General features: G+C 42.7%; 1 protein-coding gene across 1 annotated transcript in view; it reads left to right on the top strand.

Moving 5' to 3' along the window:
• Positions 1–202: 202 nt before the first annotated feature.
• lmo7b (LIM domain 7b) overlaps positions 203–22,586 on the top strand; it is a 35,963-nt gene continuing 13,579 nt past the window's right edge. The window contains exons 1-18 of the mRNA XM_053614965.1: positions 203–519; positions 1,169–1,260; positions 4,337–4,407; positions 4,496–4,565; positions 4,751–4,857; positions 7,103–7,133; positions 8,906–9,019; positions 9,248–9,428; positions 10,490–10,643; positions 14,726–14,755; positions 15,414–15,588; positions 16,338–16,465; positions 17,014–17,467; positions 18,473–18,721; positions 19,072–19,186; positions 21,439–21,600; positions 22,053–22,129; positions 22,294–22,357. Of these exons, the coding sequence (XP_053470940.1) occupies positions 1,192–1,260; positions 4,337–4,407; positions 4,496–4,565; positions 4,751–4,857; positions 7,103–7,133; positions 8,906–9,019; positions 9,248–9,428; positions 10,490–10,643; positions 14,726–14,755; positions 15,414–15,588; positions 16,338–16,465; positions 17,014–17,467; positions 18,473–18,721; positions 19,072–19,186; positions 21,439–21,600; positions 22,053–22,129; positions 22,294–22,357 (2,251 nt within the window). The 5' untranslated portion in view covers positions 203–519; positions 1,169–1,191. The remainder of the gene's footprint in view (positions 520–1,168; positions 1,261–4,336; positions 4,408–4,495; positions 4,566–4,750; positions 4,858–7,102; positions 7,134–8,905; positions 9,020–9,247; positions 9,429–10,489; positions 10,644–14,725; positions 14,756–15,413; positions 15,589–16,337; positions 16,466–17,013; positions 17,468–18,472; positions 18,722–19,071; positions 19,187–21,438; positions 21,601–22,052; positions 22,130–22,293; positions 22,358–22,586) is intronic.

Genomic DNA, 22,586 nt, shown 5'->3' with positions numbered 1-22,586 from the left:
ATAAACTGATATACACGAATTCAGATTGAATTCAGGTGAAAAGATGATGCATCCTTGTCTCCGGACGAGAATTATGAATATGAACACCTACACCAGTCAATCTGTCATACATCCAACCTGAGCTTTCCGTCGAAATTGTGAATTCGGCGCCATCGTGTGGAGAGATCGAAACAGCACAGTGCAATTAATTAACAGTCGGGGCGTGGTTTGACTGATTTTATGAGAAGGGGCGTGGTTTCCGCTGGGTCTAAAAGAAGGGGGCGTGGTTTGGGCTGACTTTAGCAGCAGGGGCGTGGCCTCTTTGTAGCGCCGCATCACTCTGCTTGAAAGCTGGAGCGGAACCTGCCGTGCGCCTCTGCAGCTGCGTGTGTTTGGAGCACCTTAACGGGACTTTAGTCGTGTTTTCGGGTCACGTGAAAGGACAGGTGGAGTGAGAGTTGAGGATTAACACAAAAAAACACAAAAAGAAAGCTTACATCTTTACACGCTGGTGGGGAATTAGGGAAGGTGCCTTTTAAGGTGAGGCTGAGAAAAAACCCAGCTAGATACATACACGGGAAGCGGTTTGTTTCACTACAGGGCGTCGACGTGAGACTTAAAAATGAACTCTAAACTCTTAAAATGACTTTTTGAAATGTCTTTGCAGTGTTAATTTGAAGTTACTTCAGTGTAAACTACTGATATTCGGGTTTATGCATCAAACACGGGAGTAAAACGGGTGTTTCCTTACAGGTGAAATACAACCGAGGTTTGTTTTTATTCATTTATTTATTTATTTAAAAAAATAAATTCAGAGTTGGGTAAAAGTTAAAATGTTAAAATAATTTAAAGTTAGGTAACAGAAAACATTTTTCATAAGTAAAACCTAACATGTCTGATTGCAGTAAATATTGGTACACATGGTGGCCCGCCATTGGTGCATTAAAACAAACCTATGATCACGTGACACACCACTATCTCAATAATCAGCCTCGAGCAATATTAAGGTGTTTGTTTGTTTGTTTATTTATATAATTAGGGCATCTTTTTATCATCTTCTGAGTCTCACAGAGCCCAGTAAAACATTTTATGACTTTGTAAAATTGCTAAGCACGTATCTCCTTGGGTTCTTGCAGAGCCTAATCTCATGGTGATGGTGAACACCTGATATACTGTGTCGCCCTTGCAGGTTGGTTCAGAGTCGTTTCGGCGATGGAGTGGAGAGAGCAGACGGCAGTCGGCTGTGAGGTGGCGTTCAGCGAGGCACAACGATGGATGGAGGTAAGCGAGAGTTCTTCGTCTTCTGTCCGAAAGAGATCCGTCTTCCGCTACGTTCACCCGCATGGCGTGCGCTCAGGTTTTACTCCACGTTAAGTTTACTTTACTTCACGTCAGGATGTCTGCAGTCGTTCGGTCGATTAATACATGCGTAAGGTTGAGCGACGCTCTTAGAAATAAAGCCTAGCTTCCAAAATGAACTTTTCTTGCCCACTGCCTACTTTTTTTTTAAGTAGCATTTACCAGGAAACAAGAACGTAATGGTGGATCTGCAGCCTGTCACAAGATGACTGGGTGAGAGTCGGGAATACGTGCGGGATGGGACGTGGCCGGACGCTATGCACACACTCGTTCACACACAGTGGTGATTTACCTTATCCAGTCCAAATACCGGCATGATTTTGGGAGGTTGAGGGGAAGCCAGAGAACCCACAGGAAATCCAGGGACAAGAGGAGAACATTGACAGAAACTCCACACAAACAGCAATCCAAGCTCGGGATTGAACCCAGGACCTTTAGTATAGTATACCTATTTAAAAAGAAACATATGGTGTGTATATATAATTGGACCTTTTAATGACTGCCTTTAAAGCTTTACTCTACGTGCTAATTAAAAGTACACAACATGCCCCTTCTAAGGTAACAGATGACGGCCCAACAAGGGCAAGTGCAGATTTCTGAGAGCATAGAGGCGGAGGTGTTTCTGAACTTTTTGATTCAGTAGCTCATCCCATTTTCCGACAGCCTTCAATTCTGTTGTCACGATACTTCATATGTCATACGTTAAACTGTAACGTGTCGGTGATCTATATTTAAAGAATGACATGGTGTTTTAAAAGAAAATATATATTTATAGTTACATGTTGTGAACAAAGGAGTTAATTTCGATTTTCAGTTGCATTATAGCAGATCTGAGTGGTCGTTCTCTCGCTAGAGCTGAACTGTACGTGTTTCAGTTTGGGCTTGTTTCTTATCTCTGGTGTCTGATCAGATGCCTGTGGGGACACACACACACACACGCACAGTATTGAGCTTGTGTTTTATGGTTTGATAGCCATGCTGTAATCATTTTGAATGAATGAGGTACTGCAGTGCCTTCAGTGAGCCCTTTGTTGTCTCTGGTGTTTAACCTCCACTGACCTGAAGGTAAATGGAACACTTTCTCTAAATTTGTGCAGTCATCAGCAACAGGGTTACCAGGGTTTTTATATATAAGGCATGTTGCAGATACTGCAAAGCAGAACTGTGTGTAAACTTCTCGGTCATGTAGACCTTGAGGAAAAAGAAGTGAACTGCATCTCCTTTTTAAGGTCCTTTTCTGTGGTTTTTCAGGTCCATTTGAAAATGGACAAGCGGTTCAGGCTGTGGTGTAGCGTTGCTATGGTGAAAAGTCGCTTCCTGTTTAGACATAGCACCGTTTCCTTTTCTGTGCATTCAGCTTTCTTTTTAAGCTGGCGTTTGCATGCTTGCCGTTCTGCCACTTCATAGACTGGTTTACAATGCACTTGCACGTGAAGTGAACTGCTTTTGCAGGCTCCCGGTCTGTAAAATTTTGCATCTGATTCCTAGGCGTTCTTGTTCTGGCCTTTTCACCGTCTGAGCTGGACCACTTGGTGTGTATGATTATGTCGGTTACTGTCAGAGCGACATTCCATCCACACAGACAAGCTGATGAGGGACAGCATGGGGTTTGAGAACACACTGGCCAAACACAAAAGCCCTCGGTAGGATCCCTAATTCCTTAGTGTTCATTAATGCCCCATGAGCCCCATGTCTGGTGCACGGCCTCTTAGATCTCCCGCTCTTTAGACCGTTAAAACGAAGCTCGGTTTGCTGTTCGGCTCTTTAACGAGCGCTTGTGTAATACAGTTTCAGAGACTTAAATCCACAAACTGAGTGTTACGAATATAAGCTTCTGTTTAATATACTAAGTACTGATAATTAAACTACAGTCCAAAAATAATAATTAATATTAAAATCTCACTTTCACAGCACCTTGGTGTCTGTTACTCGCCGCCTTTAGGCGTGGTTTAATCTGTTTTTACTTCGATCGTACCGTTTTAATTGGACATTACAGATCTTGCTTTCGCTACACTGTTCGTCACCGCGTCTGCACCGCGAGTGAGGGGCAACGCGGCCTCGTTACAAATAGATCGCTCCGGTTATAATACTTTCACATACGACATATAATAACGCAACGGTTTCAGCCACCCCTTGGACCGTGGAGCGTTTTGGACATGAACAGTCTGTGCTCGTGCATCGCTGTCGTGCTTCCGTGCTCCACAGGGTCCGCTTTGTAAAGTTTGTAGGGTAGAGTCTTCTTCCTGGCGTTTAATGTAAAATGAGGACTTGGGTCACACTTTTTAACTCCGTCTGATGGTGGCTGAGGTCATGTTGTGTAGAAGAGGGAATGTTGACATGAACAGTAAAATGACGTTGATTCTGGGTATTCCGCTGAAGTTAGTGGCGTCGCGTTACGTGCGTCTGATGCCGTGCCGTCGACTGGGAAACGGATTAAATTTCCGGTTAGTAAAAAAGCCGCTCGTGTTCCGTTTGAGACGGTACCACCCTTCTAAAATTCATACACTAGGTAGTAGTGTAAGTGCATAGTGTGTAGTACGTCGTTCGGGATGCAACTTCGGTGTGAACTCTGTTTTCGGAACAGAAGTAACGCGTTGAGCAAACGTACCCCGTACTGCACGCACACCAACTAATCAATAGAGATTCCTTTTCTCTCTTTTTTTTCTTTTCTGATTTTAATCATGGCAATGTGATTGATCTAATTGTAAAACCCACTGTGCGTCACGAAAGAGTCTCGAACATATCCAATGCAAGGAAACGTCTGTCCTCTTCGTAACACGTCTATTTTCTGTCTTGAATCGGAGTAGCTCAGAAAGCTAATTGAGCTTGTTTGACCTGACCTTGAGTAGTATTTAATTCATGTTAATTATAACTGGCTCTTAACACTAATGCTGCAGGGTGAAAACACAAACATTTGCCTAGTGCGTACAAAATGGTGATCATAGGTTCTCACCCCATACCAAGTATTTTAATTAGTTCTTAATTCCTTTCTGTGCAGGAAGTGACGAAGAAGAGATTCGGGAGCAGTAACTTTAGATCTGCCCTGGAGAACGGAGTCTTGTTGTGCGAGTGAGTGGAGAGGAAAGTGCTTGTGCTTTGTTGATAACGATGCAAACATGTTGGAGTGATGATGAATGTGTTATTTGTGTCCATGTAGTCTGATCAACAAACTCAAGCCTGGGATCATCAAGAGAGTGAACAGACTCTCGACCCCCATCGCCGGATTAGTGAGTGCCATTTCATTTGACGTACCTGTATAGTAGTTAAGGCCAGTTTATACTCGAAGCACGACTTTGCGCGTGCAGAAGCAGCGGTGACGAGCGGCATCGCTCAGACATTCGCTCTGCATACTCGGTGTACACTTTATGTACACTGAGCTGCTTTTACAGATTTCGCACGTTACTTTCTGCAGGACAACGTGAACGTGTTTCTGAAGGCCTGTGAAAAACTCGGACTCAACGACTCGCAGCTCTTCCACCCCGGAGACTTGCAGGACGTGTCCACCCGCGTGACCGTCAGGTAATCACCCAAAGCACGCTCCACGGGGTTCGGGGTCGAGGCGATCAGACACTGAGTGGATCACGGTGTGGAATGTGGATAATAATAATTTGTGGACCGTGGTTAATAGTCACTGGGGTTATTTATTTATTTAAAGATTTATTTATTTATTTATTTATTTATTTTAAATGTAAACTTATTGGTCAGTTTATATAAGGTGTAAATAATGGTTTAAAGTATTGACATCTTCAGCTTTTGTACACATTGTGTTTATAGATGTAATTGAAAATAAATGAATTGGACTTTTTATTTTGGGGCCGTTAAATGAACACAATAATCCTTAGTGACAAAGCAAAAACAGGTTTGTAGAACAACTTTATAAATTTTTATTAGAATTCAAAAACTAATCTCATTTAGATTTTAAAAAAAAGACCCTTTATTGAAGGTTTAAATTTGTTTGCGAGTTTTACTTTTTTGGTTTCGATGTTTTAGATTAGCTCGCATGTGAGATGACGGCTACGTGGTTTTATTTCTTTGATCATTTTTTTTGACGCACGGTTTACTCCATTAATTTACTGTTAAATATGTAGCTCTTGTTGCCAGTAAAGCAGAGCCTCCCCGTCTTGGATCTCTGATTCCCGGTTGGTTTTGTATTATTCATTTTAAGGCACAATAGGCACCTCAGAATCCCTCACAACGTTAACCTGGGGTGCTGAAGTTGGTTCTGATGCTAGTCCGCCATGGTCCCTGGGGTCACCGGCGTCTTAGTGGCCGTTTCACGCAATAAGTGTCAAAGCACCGCTCGCACACTCACGTCTGAGTCTCTTAAAGCTGTGTCCATGGTGAGTGTGTTTGGAATCTGCTGATGTGAGGGAACGTTATTGCTTCAAACCGCTCAGGATAACTGATGTAACTGACTAAACAAGTGCTGCACTCGCAGAAAGGAATGAGTCAGCGTTTTTAACATGAGCCTTATTTACCTCATCTACCTATCTGTAGTGTGTGTTTTAATTTACTACAGGCAAGAATTTCAGCATGTTTTCCAGTACTGAGAAAAATACAGAGCCGCCCCCCCCCCCTTTTTTTTTAAAAATGTATTTCTTTTTTTATAAAAGTAAAGCTCACTTACAATGGAAGTCTAAGGGCAGGTATTGGGGCAGTCAGTAAATTTGAAACTCCTAAATGTTTCACTGGAACCACACCGGTATTAGAATGAGTTTTACAGAGCTGTTGTGGTTTTTATTTATTTATTTATTTAAAAAAAGCACCAGTACAGTACAAAGTGGTTCTGGTTACATTCCTTGGCCTGATGGATTCCTGTTTTTGTCATGCATAACTTGGTCATGCATAACTACAAATACTTTGCTCAGGAGTGGGCACGGTGGCGTAGTGGTTAGCACGTTTGCCTCACACCTCTAAGGTTGAGGGTGCGCTTCACACCAGAGAGTTTGCGTGTTCTTCCTGTGCTTCAGGTGGCTTCCTCCCCCAGTCTAAAGATGTGCATTGTAGGCTGATTGGCATGTCCGAAATTGTCCGTAGTGTGTGAACATGTGATTGTGCCCGGTGATGTATTGGCACCCTGTCCAGCGTGTCCCCCGCCTTGTGCCCCATGCTCCCTTGGATAGGCTCCAGGTTCCCCGTGACCCAGTAAGGATAAGCGGTACAGAAAATGGCTGGATGGATGGACGGACTTTCCTCAGGAATAAAGTAGTTTCTGAAACTCTTCAGATTTTTTTGGTTGTAGAATTTTCAGATTTGCATAAATGTTTACTGACTGAATTGCTCTTCAACCTCTGTTTTATAAGTGACTTTTTAGTAAGCAATTATGTTTTGTTTTTTCTCATATCACTATAACTATAGAATTAAGATAAACTGTGCAGCCCTTCTCCACTGAGGAGTGTGTGTTGAGCCTTGTTGGGTTTGGCTGGGTGGCAGCATGTCTTCCAAATTTAGCCTTGCGTCCCCATGCTGTGGTGAAACTATAGCAGATCTATATATGTTTAGCGTCTATTTTGGTCTAACTTTCACCCACCTGCCCCACTACTTTATAACTCGAAGTCTTTCGGTACAGGTCCCCGACTGTGCGACGGCTTCCGAATCTTATTTACAGCGCTGTTCACGTTAGAAAGCGTTCAGCCGCTCCGTACTCCACGTGTTTTGTGTCCACATAACGTGCGCGTATGCGTAAACACATGTCGAGCGAGTGGATTTAATGGCGTTCTGATTTTAAACCTCCAGCTCACTGATTTCGCTTCTGTCCTTACAGGCATCAAGAGACATCCAGGAGATTGAAAAATGTAAGTGGAGTCGAATTGTATGTGTTTCAGATTTTTACGACCACATGGACGGATATGCTGTATTCACGTTACGTGTGTTCCGCTCAAGAATTATTAGCACCCTTGGTTAAATAAATAAATAAATAAATAAAAGATGAAAACATGACGAAAATCCACCCTTTTTAATTGATATTTAGTCTAAAAACAAATCTGCATGTCTCACAATTATTGGCATCCCCTGCAAGTTCTCATTTCTGACATTTCAGCACCCTCACCTAATAATCTCTTCTTCAATAATGTTTGTTGAGATTGGAATATACTGAGCAAAGAATCTCTAAGTCCTAAGTCCTCTCTTGTGGACGCGTCTCCATAGCTCAACTCCTAGGTTTTCAAGGAGTGCTGCCTTTACTTGGGGTGCCAATATTTCTGGAGTTGCCTGTGTTAATCCAGAATGTGGTTTTGCTTGGTCTTTCTTAGCTTTGACTTGACGTGTAGCTTGAGTTTGAGTGATGTGGGTGCGTGTCCTGACGTTAAATAGTCTTTTCGCTGTGCTTTATGTAGTTTTATGTTCATTGTAAAGGACTTGATTATTTAAATGACATAATGATCACACTTTTACTGTCTGTTCTTTTCTTACATATTATTTGGTGTGCGTTCAGATAGTGTTCTGGTATTCTTATTTTTGAACATTTCTCTAAAGTCTTGAGCTTTAAAGCATGCACAAAGGTTTTTAGTGTTTGTTTGCTCAGTGAGGGGAAGATCTTTCTGGATGAACGGAGACAAAAGTGGCACAGGAACACAAGAGCCTTTCATACAAGGCTCAAAAACACACAGAGAGAGAGAGAGAGAGAGCGCTGTGTGGTGTTGGAGAGGTAGATCTGGAACAAAATGGTCTGAAACAGAGGGATGATTAGAACAAAATGCATGATAGAAATCAGTGGGTACTAATGGGTAAGTTTTATTGCTCGTTTTCTTCTTTAATTGCCGGTCTATTCACAGCAGCTGGAGTAGTTTGACACAACTACACAGCATCTGGAGTAGTCTGACCAAACATATGTACACAATGAAATATTTGGCTTAGGTCACAGATTTAAAATCCCAATTTGACATAATTCTTTTTCCACAAAATGTCAATGTATGCTGAATAAAAGTGGAAAATGGTGATTTATTTTTTAATTTTTTAATTTTGTTTAGCAATTTAGTAATGCCAATATTCATGCGTGTACACACACCCCCGTATAATGTAGCAAGTCTTGGCTGATCGACTAGCTTTTTGGAAAACTACGTTAATCCTTTATCTGTCAGTGTATTTAAACTAGAGGGGATGGGGTAAAAAAAAAAAAAAATTGCTTTATAATACCTTATTTTTATCTTCTAATTTAGGTGATAGTCAGTCCCTCTAGGATTATATATTTGGGGGAAATATTTGGGGGAGTGTGCAATTTTTCAGATTTTCCTGTAGATTTGGGACGTCGTCACGACGCGCGTTCAGCCGAAGCCCTCTTTGCTTTACGTGCGTCAAACATGAGCACAACACAAAGGTCTCATTTACCAACAAACATCACCGCGAAAGACCGTGCGAAACTGCTTCATGCACTCGTCATTTTGCCAGTACGAGTAGTTTTCTGCAAAAAAAAAAAAAAAAAGGCACAAAAAACATTGCCACACCAAAATCAAGCACTTTTGGTCACAACGATCTCAAAAAAAAAAAAAAAAAAACCTCCATGACTGGATAATGCTGTATGTTAACCTGAAAGGATTTCTCTCTCTCTCTCTCTCTCTCTCTCTCTCAGGTTCTGATCACGATATACTGGCTGGGAAGGAAGGCTCAGGCTGACCCGTCCTACAGCGGACCACAGCTCAACTTTAAAGCGTTCGAAGGTCTGCTGGGCGTCGCCTTATCCAAAGTGAGTAAGGACCGGAGACTGACGTCACCAGTAGCTGCAGGAATCAATGTTATCCGTCACGTTTTGTTACAGATTTCAGTAACAGTTATTTTATAATATATCTCTGTTAAGTATTGGAATGTACAAATAAAATATATATATTTAAGGTCGGTGGAGTTGGTCTCTTCTCTGTTCTGTTAGGAGTCATCCTTCTTACACGCCTCTCCTTTTCTCTTGCTGATCCTGCAGGCTCTAGAGGAGGCCTCGGGCTCCAAGTCCAGTGTGAGGGACAGTGGTTTTGCAGAGACCTGGTACCCTGACAGGGAGGTACTGAGCTACAGGAGGGAAGACTCGGTGGAGTCGGTAGACTCTGTGGAGTCACACACTCTGAGTGTGGTGTCGGATTGTACGTTGATCGCAGGCAGTGAAGGTAGGAGCACCGGGGAGGCGTTTGCTTTGTGTCTCGTTGGCGAAATTGAAGCACTGAATCGTTTAAAATGATGTCGTCGGCCTCGCGCCGTTTGACAACACGCCGTTGTCTAAAGGTGTGTTTAATGCTGTGAATTTTTACCACGCTTTACTGGCACGTTCTCAATCAGGTCTGAGGTCTGTTTTACAGACATCAGACTGTTTTATAGCGCACAACGCAACGTTTTTAGATTTTCAGCATTTAGCAGATGCCGATGTACAGAGTCTTCATCAAAAACATATTGGGTGGGTCGACAGCCAGTGACGTGTTAAGAGACACAGGGGAAGTTCGTTCCACAGCCTGATATCCTGGATTTATTTTTTGCTAATGGAGGGTGGTCATGGCTCAGTGGTTAAGGTTCTTGGTTACTAATTAGAAGGTTGTGGAGTCGAGCCCTAGCACCTCCAAGCTGCTCCAGGGGTGCCATATCGTTGCTGACCCTGTGCTCGGTCTCCAACTTTTCACTGCAAGTTTTATACTTTTTATTCAATTGTGTATGTAACACATCAAATCTGAAAGAATTTCACTGTGCTGTAATGTATTTGTGACACAGGATTTAAAAAAAATTTTTTTTTAAGATCAGTTATAATAATCTCGATACCAATATCACGATGTATTAATATTTCACAATATCGGTACGATAACATCGTAATACACCACCATGCACTACTTCAGAGACCCAAACGTTTACACGCTGCTGCTTACGTTCCTTCTGTAACGCTGTGAATTGTCAGATGCGTGATAATGAAAGTTCGGCACATCGCGTTCGTTCTCGGCGCTCACGTAAGTGTGACATAGTGGATCGTTCCACACCACTGAGGTGTTGTAATGCAGGCGTCGGTGTGTGTTCAGCCTGGATATCCTGCATGGTGTGGTCGACTGTAATCATCGTATCTATTAGTCACACTGGGGATTGAGGATCTGTGGTGATCCTTTTTTTTTTTTGGTACTTCTCTCATTTTAATTTTATTAAATTTTTTTTTTTTTGTTCTGTTTCTCATCTTTTGCTTTTTCTCCGTCAGGGTTTGGGAGCGACGCAGAGGCAGAGCACTGCTTTAGGATGACTGAACCTCTGCCTGCACCTGGTAGAGAGAGACGAAACGTCCCGCCGGCACTGAGGAGGAAAAGATTTGAGCCACATGAAGGTGGCAGGGGTCGTATCGGCCCGCTCCACAGGTACTTCCTGTGTTTTTCTTTTGTGCTTTTGCTCAGTGGTTCAGATTTTCTGAGCAGGTCACTAGGAATTGTGGATTGGAATATTGTCCAGTCGGGCAGACGTATGGATTACTTAATTATACAATCCTGGCTTTATTAGATTAGACGCAGTGGTTTTTAAAAAAATTATTTATTTATTTATTTTTCTCCGCCGTCGATTATTTTTATTTTTTGCAAGTCCTAAAATATTCCTCTGAGTCTGATTTCCTCACCGTCTCTTGGCTGTAGTGAAAATGGGAGGGGCTTAGTCAGTCCCTGCCTTGACGTCCCTCCCGTTTCTGCTTTCCACCAATGGGCACATGATTTCCAGAGTGACTCCGAGTCTGACTCTGACCGTCCCGAACCGGACCTTGTTCAGGACGACCTAGCGAGCCGTCGCTTCCGCTCAACAACCCTAACTGCTCCTGCGAATTTCGCCGTGCCTGCGAACCCCGGAGGCATGAGGCCGTTCCCCGAAGTGACCCCCACTGCGAGAAGGTCTTGGGTCACCATGTCTGATGCCTCGCGGTTGGCTGCTGTTCCTCATGAAAACTCAAGCCAGAGGTCAGAGTTTGGAGTGACTTGAAGTGGCATGACATCCTAACACTGCTGTATCTTGCTAATACTTGTTAACCCGACGTGCTTTAGGATCATGATGGGAGCAGTTTTGTTTTGAATTAAAAATACAGTGGAGTTTCACTAATCTGAGCTGATTCATCTGAGCTGGCAGAGTTTAATCTTGTTCTGCTTCATGATTTACTAACCTTCTTCATTTTTAATCACTACTGAACCGCTACCAAGATTGTGCAAGACTGGCGCTACCATCTGCAAGATGAAGTCTCTTCACACGTGCATGTAGATGTGTGCTTTGTTCTTGCCGCGTTCTTAAAGGGAATGTTTGCATCTCAAACGAACAGCAGCACGCCCCCGTTACCCGGCAGCATAGACGGCTTCCAGAAAGCCGCTCTGGAGGACGAGCTTCTCCTGCGGGCTAGGGATGAAGATTTGAGCGAATCGGACGAGGGCCAAAGCTTCGCCGACCCCGTCCAGGATGACCTCTACGCTCGCAGGGTGCTTCAGGCAACCCATCAGACCTCCATCAACACGCATTCAGACAAGTTCCTGCCCAAGTACTGGACTCCTGAGGAGGACGCTCATGTGGGGAGGATCAGACTGGGGTCACAGCGTAGACCCTGGTACAAGAAGATGCAGGGCTTCAGGTTGGTCCGAATGACAGGATGGTGGAATGGTCTAGTCTTCGGCTTTACTTAAATGATCTACTCCATCCCTTAGGATTATAGTAATAATTCCCCCTCCTCCTTTTGATTTTCTTTCTTTCTTTTCTCTCTCTCCTTCGATCCCTGGGTTTAGCCGAAAGACTTCCGGCTCGTCCGAGGACGACTCTGACTTTGATGTCACTCCTTGGTTGGGAGCCCCTGCTCACACCTGCCCACCCAACAGCACACTTTAAGCACCTTCCAGGCCTGTTGTCATCCTTCTGCACTGCGTTAGGCTTGGATTTCTTGAGTGTCGACATAATTGCCAACATGATGGTGTGAGTGCCAGGCTCAGGCACCTTGGTAACTGAAATGGATCTAAATAGTTCTGTAAAAGCGATTGACTGCTTGACTTGGGAACCACTACTCAAGTCTGTTCTTAAGCCATATCCGCTAGAGCTAACGTTTGTTTAGAGCCAGTACCCAAATTTTATCATCAAACCTACAGACTGGTGACAAATTAAAGGAAAAACCAGCGGCTCTGTCCTGTCATTGGGCGACATTTAGTTATTTATTTACTTTATTGCCGTGGTTTGGCTTCACCTGGAGTGCGAATCAATACAACGTTCTTCTGTCCGATCACCTCACGAAACATTTCTATCCTGGTGAGTGTGATCTCTTCCAGAATGACTCCGCCCCACTATCCACAGAGCACGAGGGCTCGCGCGATTGTTTTGATGACGATGAAAATGATTCAAATCGTATGCTATGGCTTTCCGAGTCGTCGGATCTCGCCCCGATTGAGCGCCTGTGACGGATTTTAGAGTGACGTGCTCGTGACTTGATCCACCAACATTAAAGCACCAGCTGAGGGAATGGTGCTGGATCCACCCAGAACAGCCAAGGTGCACTGAAGCTGTTCTGGTGGATTGTGGTGGTTCTATACCTGACAAAGACGCTTGGGGTTTTTTTTTTTTTTTTTTTTTTTTTTTCTCCTTTAAATTCTCACCTGTCTGTAGACGCCCAGAAGAGGGTGCACTACTAAAGCCAGCACTCCAGTGGTACACGGTTGTACTTTTTTCCCCAAAGTATGAGCATACAGTATGCACAAAATAATGTCCATGCTTAGTCAATGTTTACTTTTGAAATCAGTCTGACCCACAGGTTAGTTTACAGTTCCTCTATGGTGCCTAAATAAGATGGTTCCTTGCCGATGTGTTTGGAACATAACGCAGAAGGCTGCTATGGCTGAATTTCCATACGTTAACACACACAGCTGGGGTTTACTGGGACGTAAGAGGTTTCTCTCTTCTTGTTTTTACTCGTCGTAAATTGCTCAGCAAGGACTTTTTTGAGGAACTGGACTCTCTTCTCACATGCCTGCTGCTTTTATTAACTGCGCTGGACCTAAAATGAAATAAGCTTGGAAAGCAGATTATCAGTGGAAACCTGGCTGTTCCAGTCTGGAGATGTGTTGGTGTTGAGAGAAATGACGACGCACAGTGTCCCAGCTGCAGTGTTTCCAGAGTTTATTGCTCAGTATATGCTGCTAGCTTTCTCTTCATGCCCATGAAAACAAATAAATGCTTTCAGGTTGGAAAAGGTCAATAAAATGGTTTGTCGCACATCTAATGTGGTGTTTTGAGTAAATCTTTACTTGTGTGATGAATGGACTCGGCTCTCGCTCTCACTCTCTCTCTCTGATATTCTCACCCAGGTGTGAGCAGCGAGAGGCAGCAACCCTCTGTTAGGGATTTCGCACTGATCTGGTATTTAAAATGTATTTATAGCTGCAGTATTTATGTTAAAGTTGAACTATCCTTTGTGTTTTTAGTCATTTCACGTACAGTGTGCATCGTTTAGTCTGTTTGAATCGAACTCTGGTGCGCTTTCTGCATCGACGTGGTTCGTTCGTAAAGCGAGAAGACCGAAGTCGCACACGGGCGTGGATTTAAAACACGCATTTGAGCGAGATGGACTCCGTCTGCTTCCGAGTGAACCGGAATTGCATTGGGAGAATCATCGCAGCGAGTCGACTCGACTGCAGGAAGTGAACCAATCACGTCATGTGTTTAAAATAAAAAAAACGAACCAAAAGAATCGCTCTGATTCAGATTCAGGATGTGGACAAATAGTTGTGAAAAGGCCCTAATCCCCCCCCCCGAACCCCCCCCCGCGCTTCTTTTACAGTGCTATTAGGTAGCTCAGACATGCAAAATATTGGAAATGACCAAACTTGAATCCAAAATTGAAGCCCTGTCAATCAGAGCATCACTGACTAACTACCCAATCGTGGGCACCTGTGAGCTCGTGTATGCAGAAGAGGGCAGATGGCGCTTTCTTCAGAGTGTTACGCTTGCGTGTGACGCTGCACGAGCAGCTGTTCGGGGGGGAAAAAAATGACTTTGGATTCCAAAGAAACCATTAACTAAGCACATGCAGGTTCATGTTGACAGGAAAACATTTTATGTTTGGTTTCTCTCTGAGTAAAACTTTGAAATGCTGCCAAATGGGAAAATGAGTAGAAATACAGCTGGAGAAAAAAAGAAATATCTTGATGTAATTTGTGAACTTCAGGAATTTGGCAGATGTAATTAAATAAACCCACATTCTTACAAAAATCGGATCAAAAAATTTCTTGTTTTATCGGTTCTAGATTTGTTTTGGTTCTGTTTGGACCCTTTTTTCTGAAATGTTCCCTCCTAAGAATGCACTCACTTGATTTTATATACATTTGCATCTTAAGGGGGGAAAAAAAAAATAAGACTCTAAACACACTCTAGTTCACTTCAAACCCTCTTCTCGGCTATTAAACCGGTTCGATTTGTCATTATCTTCATTTCCCAGAGTTCCCACGGGACGTTCTCCTTGTGTCGGGTGAGTGTGTTCTTCTCAGTTGTTTATGCTGTGGCTTTGTGTGTGTGTTGGTGGACAAAGCGAGCGCTATAGTCGTGTTGACGTGTGATGTCCGCTTTCCCTCGCTACAGATGTGAGGTTAGCTTGCAGCTGTGTTGCCATCGCATTCGTGCCGTACTGGATTAAGATATTCAGACCGGATAGATCTCGAATATCTTAAACCGGTTCCGCTGCAGTGTCCGCTTATACTCTAGTTTTGGTGTCGGTCTCTCGAGCAGTGCTTACAGGGTTCGTACAGATGTTTCATCCAGATGTTTCAAAGTTTTCTCAAGGTTCAGATCGAAGGCTTAACGTTTCAGCTAGATTTTCTTGCGTACCCACTAAGCTCGCATTAAGAAACAGCTTCTCTAAGTAAGGAATAACACGTGATGAGCCTCGCCCACGTTTCCGTTACAACGGTCGGTCCTTGTCAAAGAGCTCCTTTTCACACTTTCACAGTTAGCTCGAAAAGGGAAGTTCGACGTTAAACGCTTCTACGAGCACTGTACGAACCCTGCGTTTGAAAAGATGCTGAAAGCTGTCGGTGTCCTGTTTTCGTCCGTTGCAGCCCTCTTGCTCGTTATTTAGCAATTATGTCGATTTATCATGAAATTAGACTCGGCGTTTCTTAACCCAACAGGAGCAAGTCCATGAGTGACATCGCCACCGAGCCCGTAGCTCAGGAGGCTGAAAGCAGCACGCTTTTTCTTCATCTGAAGAGCCACCGCAGTAAAACTGCGACGGTTTCTCTGCAGCCGGAGCAGACGCGGCTGTATCAGGCCAGGCTGAGGGAGAGCGAGGCCAAGTGGCAGGAGGTGAGTGGAGTCTTCATTCCCATTACAAAGCCCCAAACCTGAATAAAATCAGCCTGAGTGAGCTCTTCTGATAAATTACGTTACAGTAATGCTGGTTACTCCCAGTGCTGGAGTAGTACAATACACAGGAAGAAGACTTACTGTATAGGGAGATATTATTGTTGTTATTTTTCCCTGGAATAAAATATTTCAAATTCTTATCTTTTACAATTTATTATAAAGTTTTGGTTATGTTTTCCTTTGTCCTGGAGGCTTTTTCTAGTTTGTCTTTTCTTCTTACTGTTTCCTGTTGGGGTTTTTTTAAAAAAATTTTTTTATTTTTTTATTCCCCCCCTGTTGTTTTTTTTTTTTTTTTTTTTTTTTTTTTTTTGCCTGGACTTTTGTCGTGGGTTTTTTTTTTTTTTTTTTCCCCCCCCCTAATTTTGTTGTTAACAATCCAGAGTAATGATATGATAAATTACATTACAGTAATGCAATAGGAGTGACCTAATGCTGGAGTAATACAATATAGTTAAAGACTGAGAGCCAATATTCCTTCAAAGCCGGTCATAACCAAACATAAGCAGTTTGAATGTTACTATTGTTATAACCCCCCCGCCCCATGTCACTGTTTATCACTGCGTCACGTTTAAAAATAAATGACCTCCAGCTGCTTTGTCATGTTGCATCACTGCCAGTGTGAGTGTAGGCTTAGACACATCATTCAAGTAGGTACAGGTGGAAAAGTTAAAGTTGCTGTATGCCTGTAGGACCTGAACAGGTGGAAGACCCGAAGGCAGAGCGTGAACTCGGACCTGCACAAGAAGAAAGAGGAGCGAGAACAACTCGAGCTCATCACCAGTGCGACTGCGCAAGACGTAGAGGAGCAGAAGCAAAGGTAGTGCACGCATGGGCAACACCTCCCTAAAATCAGAAAGGACCATTCGACCTAACCGACTCCATAATAATAATAATGCGCAAATATGTCAAAGCCTGCCATCTCTAAAAAACGTATCAGTTCTTTAAAAGTGCTCGGAGAAACCAGGAAAACCCACTTGTGAACAGGGACCGATAATACAACTGTAAAAACGAGTCCGCAATAAGTAGTCCCTTTCAATTAAAGCGTCAGTGAGCAACCATGGCTCATTCGGTAAACGAGGTACAGAGCTAAGACCAAGTGAAAAGTAAATAAGAAAACGTATTTAAAGAAATAAGAAGCATTGTATGTCTACTTTGTAAGTTGCCTTTTAAGGAAAAAGGGGTGGGGCTAATTTCTGGCCAAGAAAAATTAAGCGAAAGCGTGAAATCACAAAACCAGATCCGTTGTGTTGAACTATTGGGAATCCATTTTTCTAAGCCATCGTTCAAATTATGATTTAAGTAGTTTGAGACCTCACAAACTGTACCTTTTTTAATTCTTTGAAAATATTTATAATCCATGTGCAGTCCTTGTAGGAGGAGCCTACAGGGGGAGAATCCTGACTTGGCCTCTATGGCTACACACGAGGCCTTCGCTCCTTCTCCACTGACCTCCAGCTGTAGCAGCGTGCCGGTTCCCGTAAGCTCAACTGGACCCGTTCATGTACGCAGGGACTGTTTTCGTGCTACTGGTACGATTGACGCGAGTCATCACACACCTCCTGTAGTGAGCGCAGCGTCTGATCACCTGCAGAGCTCCTCATCCACCTCCCTGCCAGCCTCGGATACAGATTCCGCTCTGGTGCCCGTCCAGTGCGCCAAGTCTCTAGAGGGTGTGTGTTCAGGTACGCCGCAGATGTCCGCCTCTCTGCCCAGAGGTTTCCGCAGGTCAGAGGGCACCTCGCGGCTCTCCACAGGCGTCACACCTAGACCCTTCTGCACCAAGACCTCCAGGAGGTCTACTCAGCCCAGATTCTACCCCGTGAGTGTAGTTTGACTTTTTACTTTCTCATGTATTTTCTTCCCTCTGCCTGTTCTATATGTATATATCTTTTTTTTTTTTTTTTTTTTACAGAATAAATTAAGCTGTTTTTTTGGAGTTGGGTGGTTTGTCCCAAACGCACAGCTCTTGTTTGGTGCACTTTTTCAGGGAGGCGTGTGCGCCTGTCCATCCATCCATGTATGTGCCCAGTGTTCTGTGTGCAGTCTAGTGTTACTCGTCGCTCTTCGATCTCTTTGCAGCCCGTATAAATAATGGAACATGGCTGCCATGCCACTTAATGCTCCTAGCAGATAGCGAAACCCAAGCTTCTGCAACTACTGCTCAATTGAAATCGGGCACTAGGATGAACGAAAGTGCCCTTTTTCAACCAGGCAGGGTTTTTGTGCGTTTTCTTTTTTTTTTTTTTTTTTTTTTTAAATAAATAAAACTTTACAAAACAAAAAGCAAACTAATGCATGTGTAAAATAATTGTAAAAAAAGGTTTACAGATTTATAACGTTCTATTTCTTATTAATAATAAGGGGGAAAAAAAATATAATAATTTGGTGTGGACCTCGATATGTGAAGGATCTGGAGAGATTCTGTATGGAGGAACGGTCTCAGATCCCTTGGCATGTGTTCTCCAACCTCATCAGGCATTATAGGAGAAGACTCAGAGCTGTTATCTTGGCAAAGAGAGGTAGCACAAAGTATTGACTAAAAGGGTGCCAATAATTGTTGCACACCTATATTTACCAAAGATTTTTTTTTTTGATGAACCTGTTTTATTTGCAGTTATTTGATATCCAGTTTGTTTGTTTGAGAGCAGAGTATTTTTGTGAATGTTTTGATCAAAAGCTCCAATAAGGACAGTGTTAAATTCTGTGAACTAATAGCAGAGCGAATTCTAAATCCAAGCTAAATCTTCTCATGTCTTTGCATTGCTTTCAAGGATATGTCGCCTATTAAATATGATGTACTTTGTCCATCTTGAACCCCTTGCAGACGGACGATTCCCATAACGACCGGCGAGAGCGACACCGGCTTCCTGGATCTTTCCCCCGGCAAGAAACCGATACTACATCTGATTACAAAGATGGCACTCGCTCTAGTACGCACGCAGCCGTCCAGCAGAGGAAGAAGGAAGAGGAAGAGCGGGGAAAGCGGATGGACTCGGCTCCTAGCGTTCACTCGTTCATGTCTGCTAGCGTCCTGATGCCAGATAAAACCGTGTCTGCGAGCGAGGAGGACGAGGTGAACACGATGAGTCCGTCTTTCACTCCATAATTACTATAATTACCATAACCCCAGCAGTCCTTTATTTACTTGCGAAATTTGACCCACTTTAGGAAATATACAGGTTTTTGTTTAGAATGAACAGCAATCTTTTGCTTTGATGTAAACAAACGCTTAACAGAAACGTATAGGCATGCATGATCACCATGAGGTGTGTGTGTGTGTGGAAACTTTATACAGAGGGTCAGGATTCGAGTAAATGCACCGTAAGCATCCGAACCTCAAAGATCTGGTGTTTCCCTACAGGATGCGATCACATGATCACCTGCCTCGGGTAACATTTCCTCCGTTCACTGTCTCTCCATCAGGTGGATCACCGTGACATGCGAGTCAGTCTGAATCAGACGCCCAACAGCGGCACAGACTTCGGCTTTCAGACCCGTTGGGACTCGACTGGCGCTCACATCAAATCCGTCCAACCAGGTAAAAGACTTCACGCTTCACGCCAGGCGATTATCGTGATTATTTTTGCTGTATTGGAATCATTTAAACTTGTTCTTGAACCCTGTACACGCCTCAATTGTATACATTGAAAGACTGCAGTCACGTTCATTTTTTATTATTATTATTATTATTATTATTATTATTTTTGTTAATCGTTAAATGTTAATTAGAAAAACAAAGACACTAAATGGATGAATGAAGCGAGTTATGACGATATGCAAAAGGTTGTATCATTAGGAGGATTATGATTTTAGAGTCTGATGCATTAACAAATTTATTTATTTTTTATTTATTTTTTTTCCTTTTTCATTTCATGTCATTATCACCTCTCTTCCATAGGGACAATAAGGATGTTGGCAATACATACTTTTACAGCCATTCTTAAGGAAGAGAGAGAAAAGGGAAAAAATGCAAAGATCGGAAGAGATTTATTAAAAAAAAATAAATAAAGCGTAAGGGGGGGGAAAAACTTTTTTCTTTAATTTTTTTAAGTGTATCAAAGCAAAAGCAAAACACAAATTAAGAAGAAATCCATGGAAGGGGGGGGCGGATAAAAAGAAAACAAAATACAAAGAGAGAAAAACAATATAATGAGGAGGAAAGTTCTGGAGCGTGAGCAAATATCTAACCTCAGCTGATTATCTAACTTTACCAGAGCTTTACCACGGTCTGACTAATGGTGGAAAGCAAAAACGTTCATTATGACTTATTATTAATAATAATAATTTGAAAACGTGTTTGCACAATATTAAAAACGTATTTAAATGAATTTACTTTAAAGACGAAATGAAGTCGTATTTTATATATAAATGTGTTGTAGTGTCAGGGCTGAATTGCTGTTTTCCGTGTTGAGTCATGACTTTATGCGTCATTTATTGTAGTGATGGTGATCGGATGTGTTCGTTAATAGGCGTTGTTGTAGCATTGTAGCAGTTTAATTGGTTGGATAACCGGTGTACTGGTCAGCTGTAGGAACTCTGGGCGAACCCTCTAGAGAACGACCTTGAGTATTCGTGTGTATGTGTGTGTTTCTCGGTACACTGAGGGACACGGGCATGAATGATTGATGGTGAACAGTGAAGGTGTTGCTTACTGTGCATCAGTCTGATTAGTTAGACGTGCTGTTGCGCTCGGGACGATCTCCATTCTTATCCCGCTGTGCTCGTTAATGTCGTAACACTGCTGCTTGTGTTTTTTGACGAAGCACTAGGCCACGTTTCACCGCTTTGGGATAATATTACAACGTTCTTGTTTATGTATTTAAAAGCGAGCAATGCACAAGCTCTTCTTAAACGTTCAGATGTGGATTTATTTCTAGTCGCCAAACTTGAGGAAGTGGGTTCTCCGGTTTCCTGTCGCCTATCGGAAACGTACGGTGGTGCTTGAAAGTTTGTGAACCCTGTAGAATTTTCTGTGTTTCTGCTTAAATATGACCCAAAACATCATCAGACTTTTATAAATACTGATAGATTCCTGTTCTTTAAGTAAAACGGGCCGCTCACTCACACCTGATCGTCATCACAGTGATTGAAATCACCTGACTCTAATTTCACCTTCAAATTAACTGCTAATCCTAGAGGTTCACATACTTTTGCAACTTACAGATATGTCCTATTGGATCACTTTCCTCAGTAAATAAATGACCAGTATAATTGGTGTAATATTTTTGTTTCATTTGTTTAATTGGGTTCTCTTTGTCTGTCTTGTGTGAAAATCCGATGATGTTTTAGTTCTTATTTATGCAGATGTATCGGAAAAAATTTTGGAGGGTTCACAAACTTTCAAGCACCACTGTACCACCGTAGGTGGATTACAGACGCTAAATGTGAGCGAGTGTGTGACTGTACGTACAACTTTCGAGCTAAATGTTTGTTTATGTGCCAGAAACGCTTGTTTTCGTTTGTTTCCATGATCAAACTTCAAGTGCAACATTAAAGAAATTCACCAGCTGTTCTTACTGCACATTAAGGGAACCAGTAAATCTAGTGGTCTGTTGCATTTTATTATCTCTCGGTGCTTTATAATAGTATTTTACAGGCTGGTTATAATGTACTGTGTATCTATTAATTTAATTTTTACACAGGACTCGCACAATCCCTGTTTAACAAATCAGACGGGGGGGATTTCAGATATATAATATTCAGTTTAGCCTAAATTGACTCTCTGGTAGTGATTTAGACCAGAGGTAAAAGCTGCAACGTGTGTGTGTGTGTGGGTTCTCTGTCCCTCAGGCAGCCCGGCTCAGCTGTGCCACCTGCAAGCGGGCGATGAGATTGTGGCTTTGGGTGGACAGCGAGTGGCCGAAATGAGCTACGAACAGTGGAAGGCCAATATGGATGCCGCGCTGCGAGAGGGCAAGCTGCTGATGGACATCCGACGCCTCAGCCTTAACGGTAAGAATCCTTCGTTTTGTGTCTGAAACTCCTAAATAAGCAGAAGGTTGTGTGCCAGAGCGACAATCATACCGGTGGAGTATGATTATTCAACCCCCCATCTCTAATCACTAACGCACTGACTTGAGTATGATTTGTAGGAAAAGGCTATTTAACGCCGCACGTCCCAAGAAATGAGGATGAGCCAAGTTAAACGTGTACGTTTTCAATCCGGATTAGAGAACGCCTAATCAAGTGCGAGTTTCGAGTGGGCGTGTCCGTGGTGTTTCCTCGTGAGTCTAGCCAGCTCCTAATGCCAGAGCATTGTACACTGTTAGATTTGGCCTTCTGCACATATTGACCTTGTACACTAAGGCACTGCTTTCTGAAGATGTGGAGGGAATTTGGGAATTGGACTGCCGTTTGTTTAAAGGCTATAAAAAGTCTGACCAGTGTGTGTCGAACACCTGCAGGTCATCCAGATCAGCACACCTCCAGCCTGGCCGTGGAGAACGAGACTAAAGCGCAGGTCAACGGCCATCCTGTTAACGTGAGTAAACTTTTTTTTTTTAACGTCCGGAGAGATCAGGACGTTTTCAAATCGGCGTATTTTAAGTCCAAATACTAGGCTGACTTGATCTATTTATTATTATTAATAATATGATAAAGTAATGGATAAGTGATTTTATTTTTTGGCCTTAATGTTGACTGCAGGGTTTGACATCGAAAGTAACGAATAGGAGTTTCCGTGACAACGTGGTCCTGACAAAAAACAAAGGTAAGTTATGAATTTGTGCTTAAATGGGCTTTGACGGGGATGTAGTAAGAAACAATTTAAAAAAAAAAAAAAAAAAAAAAAAAGTTATTTGAATTTTATTTATTTATTTATTTTTTTTTAATAACTCTTGCACAACTCTTCTCTCTTCACCTGTAGAACATGAGCACATAATAACGCAAAATCACAAACGGAGATTAGAGTTTTTTATGCAGACAGGTAAATCTTTCAG

Source organism: Ictalurus furcatus, chromosome 26 (assembly GCF_023375685.1).
Source record: "Ictalurus furcatus strain D&B chromosome 26, Billie_1.0, whole genome shotgun sequence".
Taxonomy (NCBI): domain Eukaryota; kingdom Metazoa; phylum Chordata; class Actinopteri; order Siluriformes; family Ictaluridae; genus Ictalurus; species Ictalurus furcatus.
This window is presented reverse-complemented; position numbering and strand designations above follow the sequence as displayed.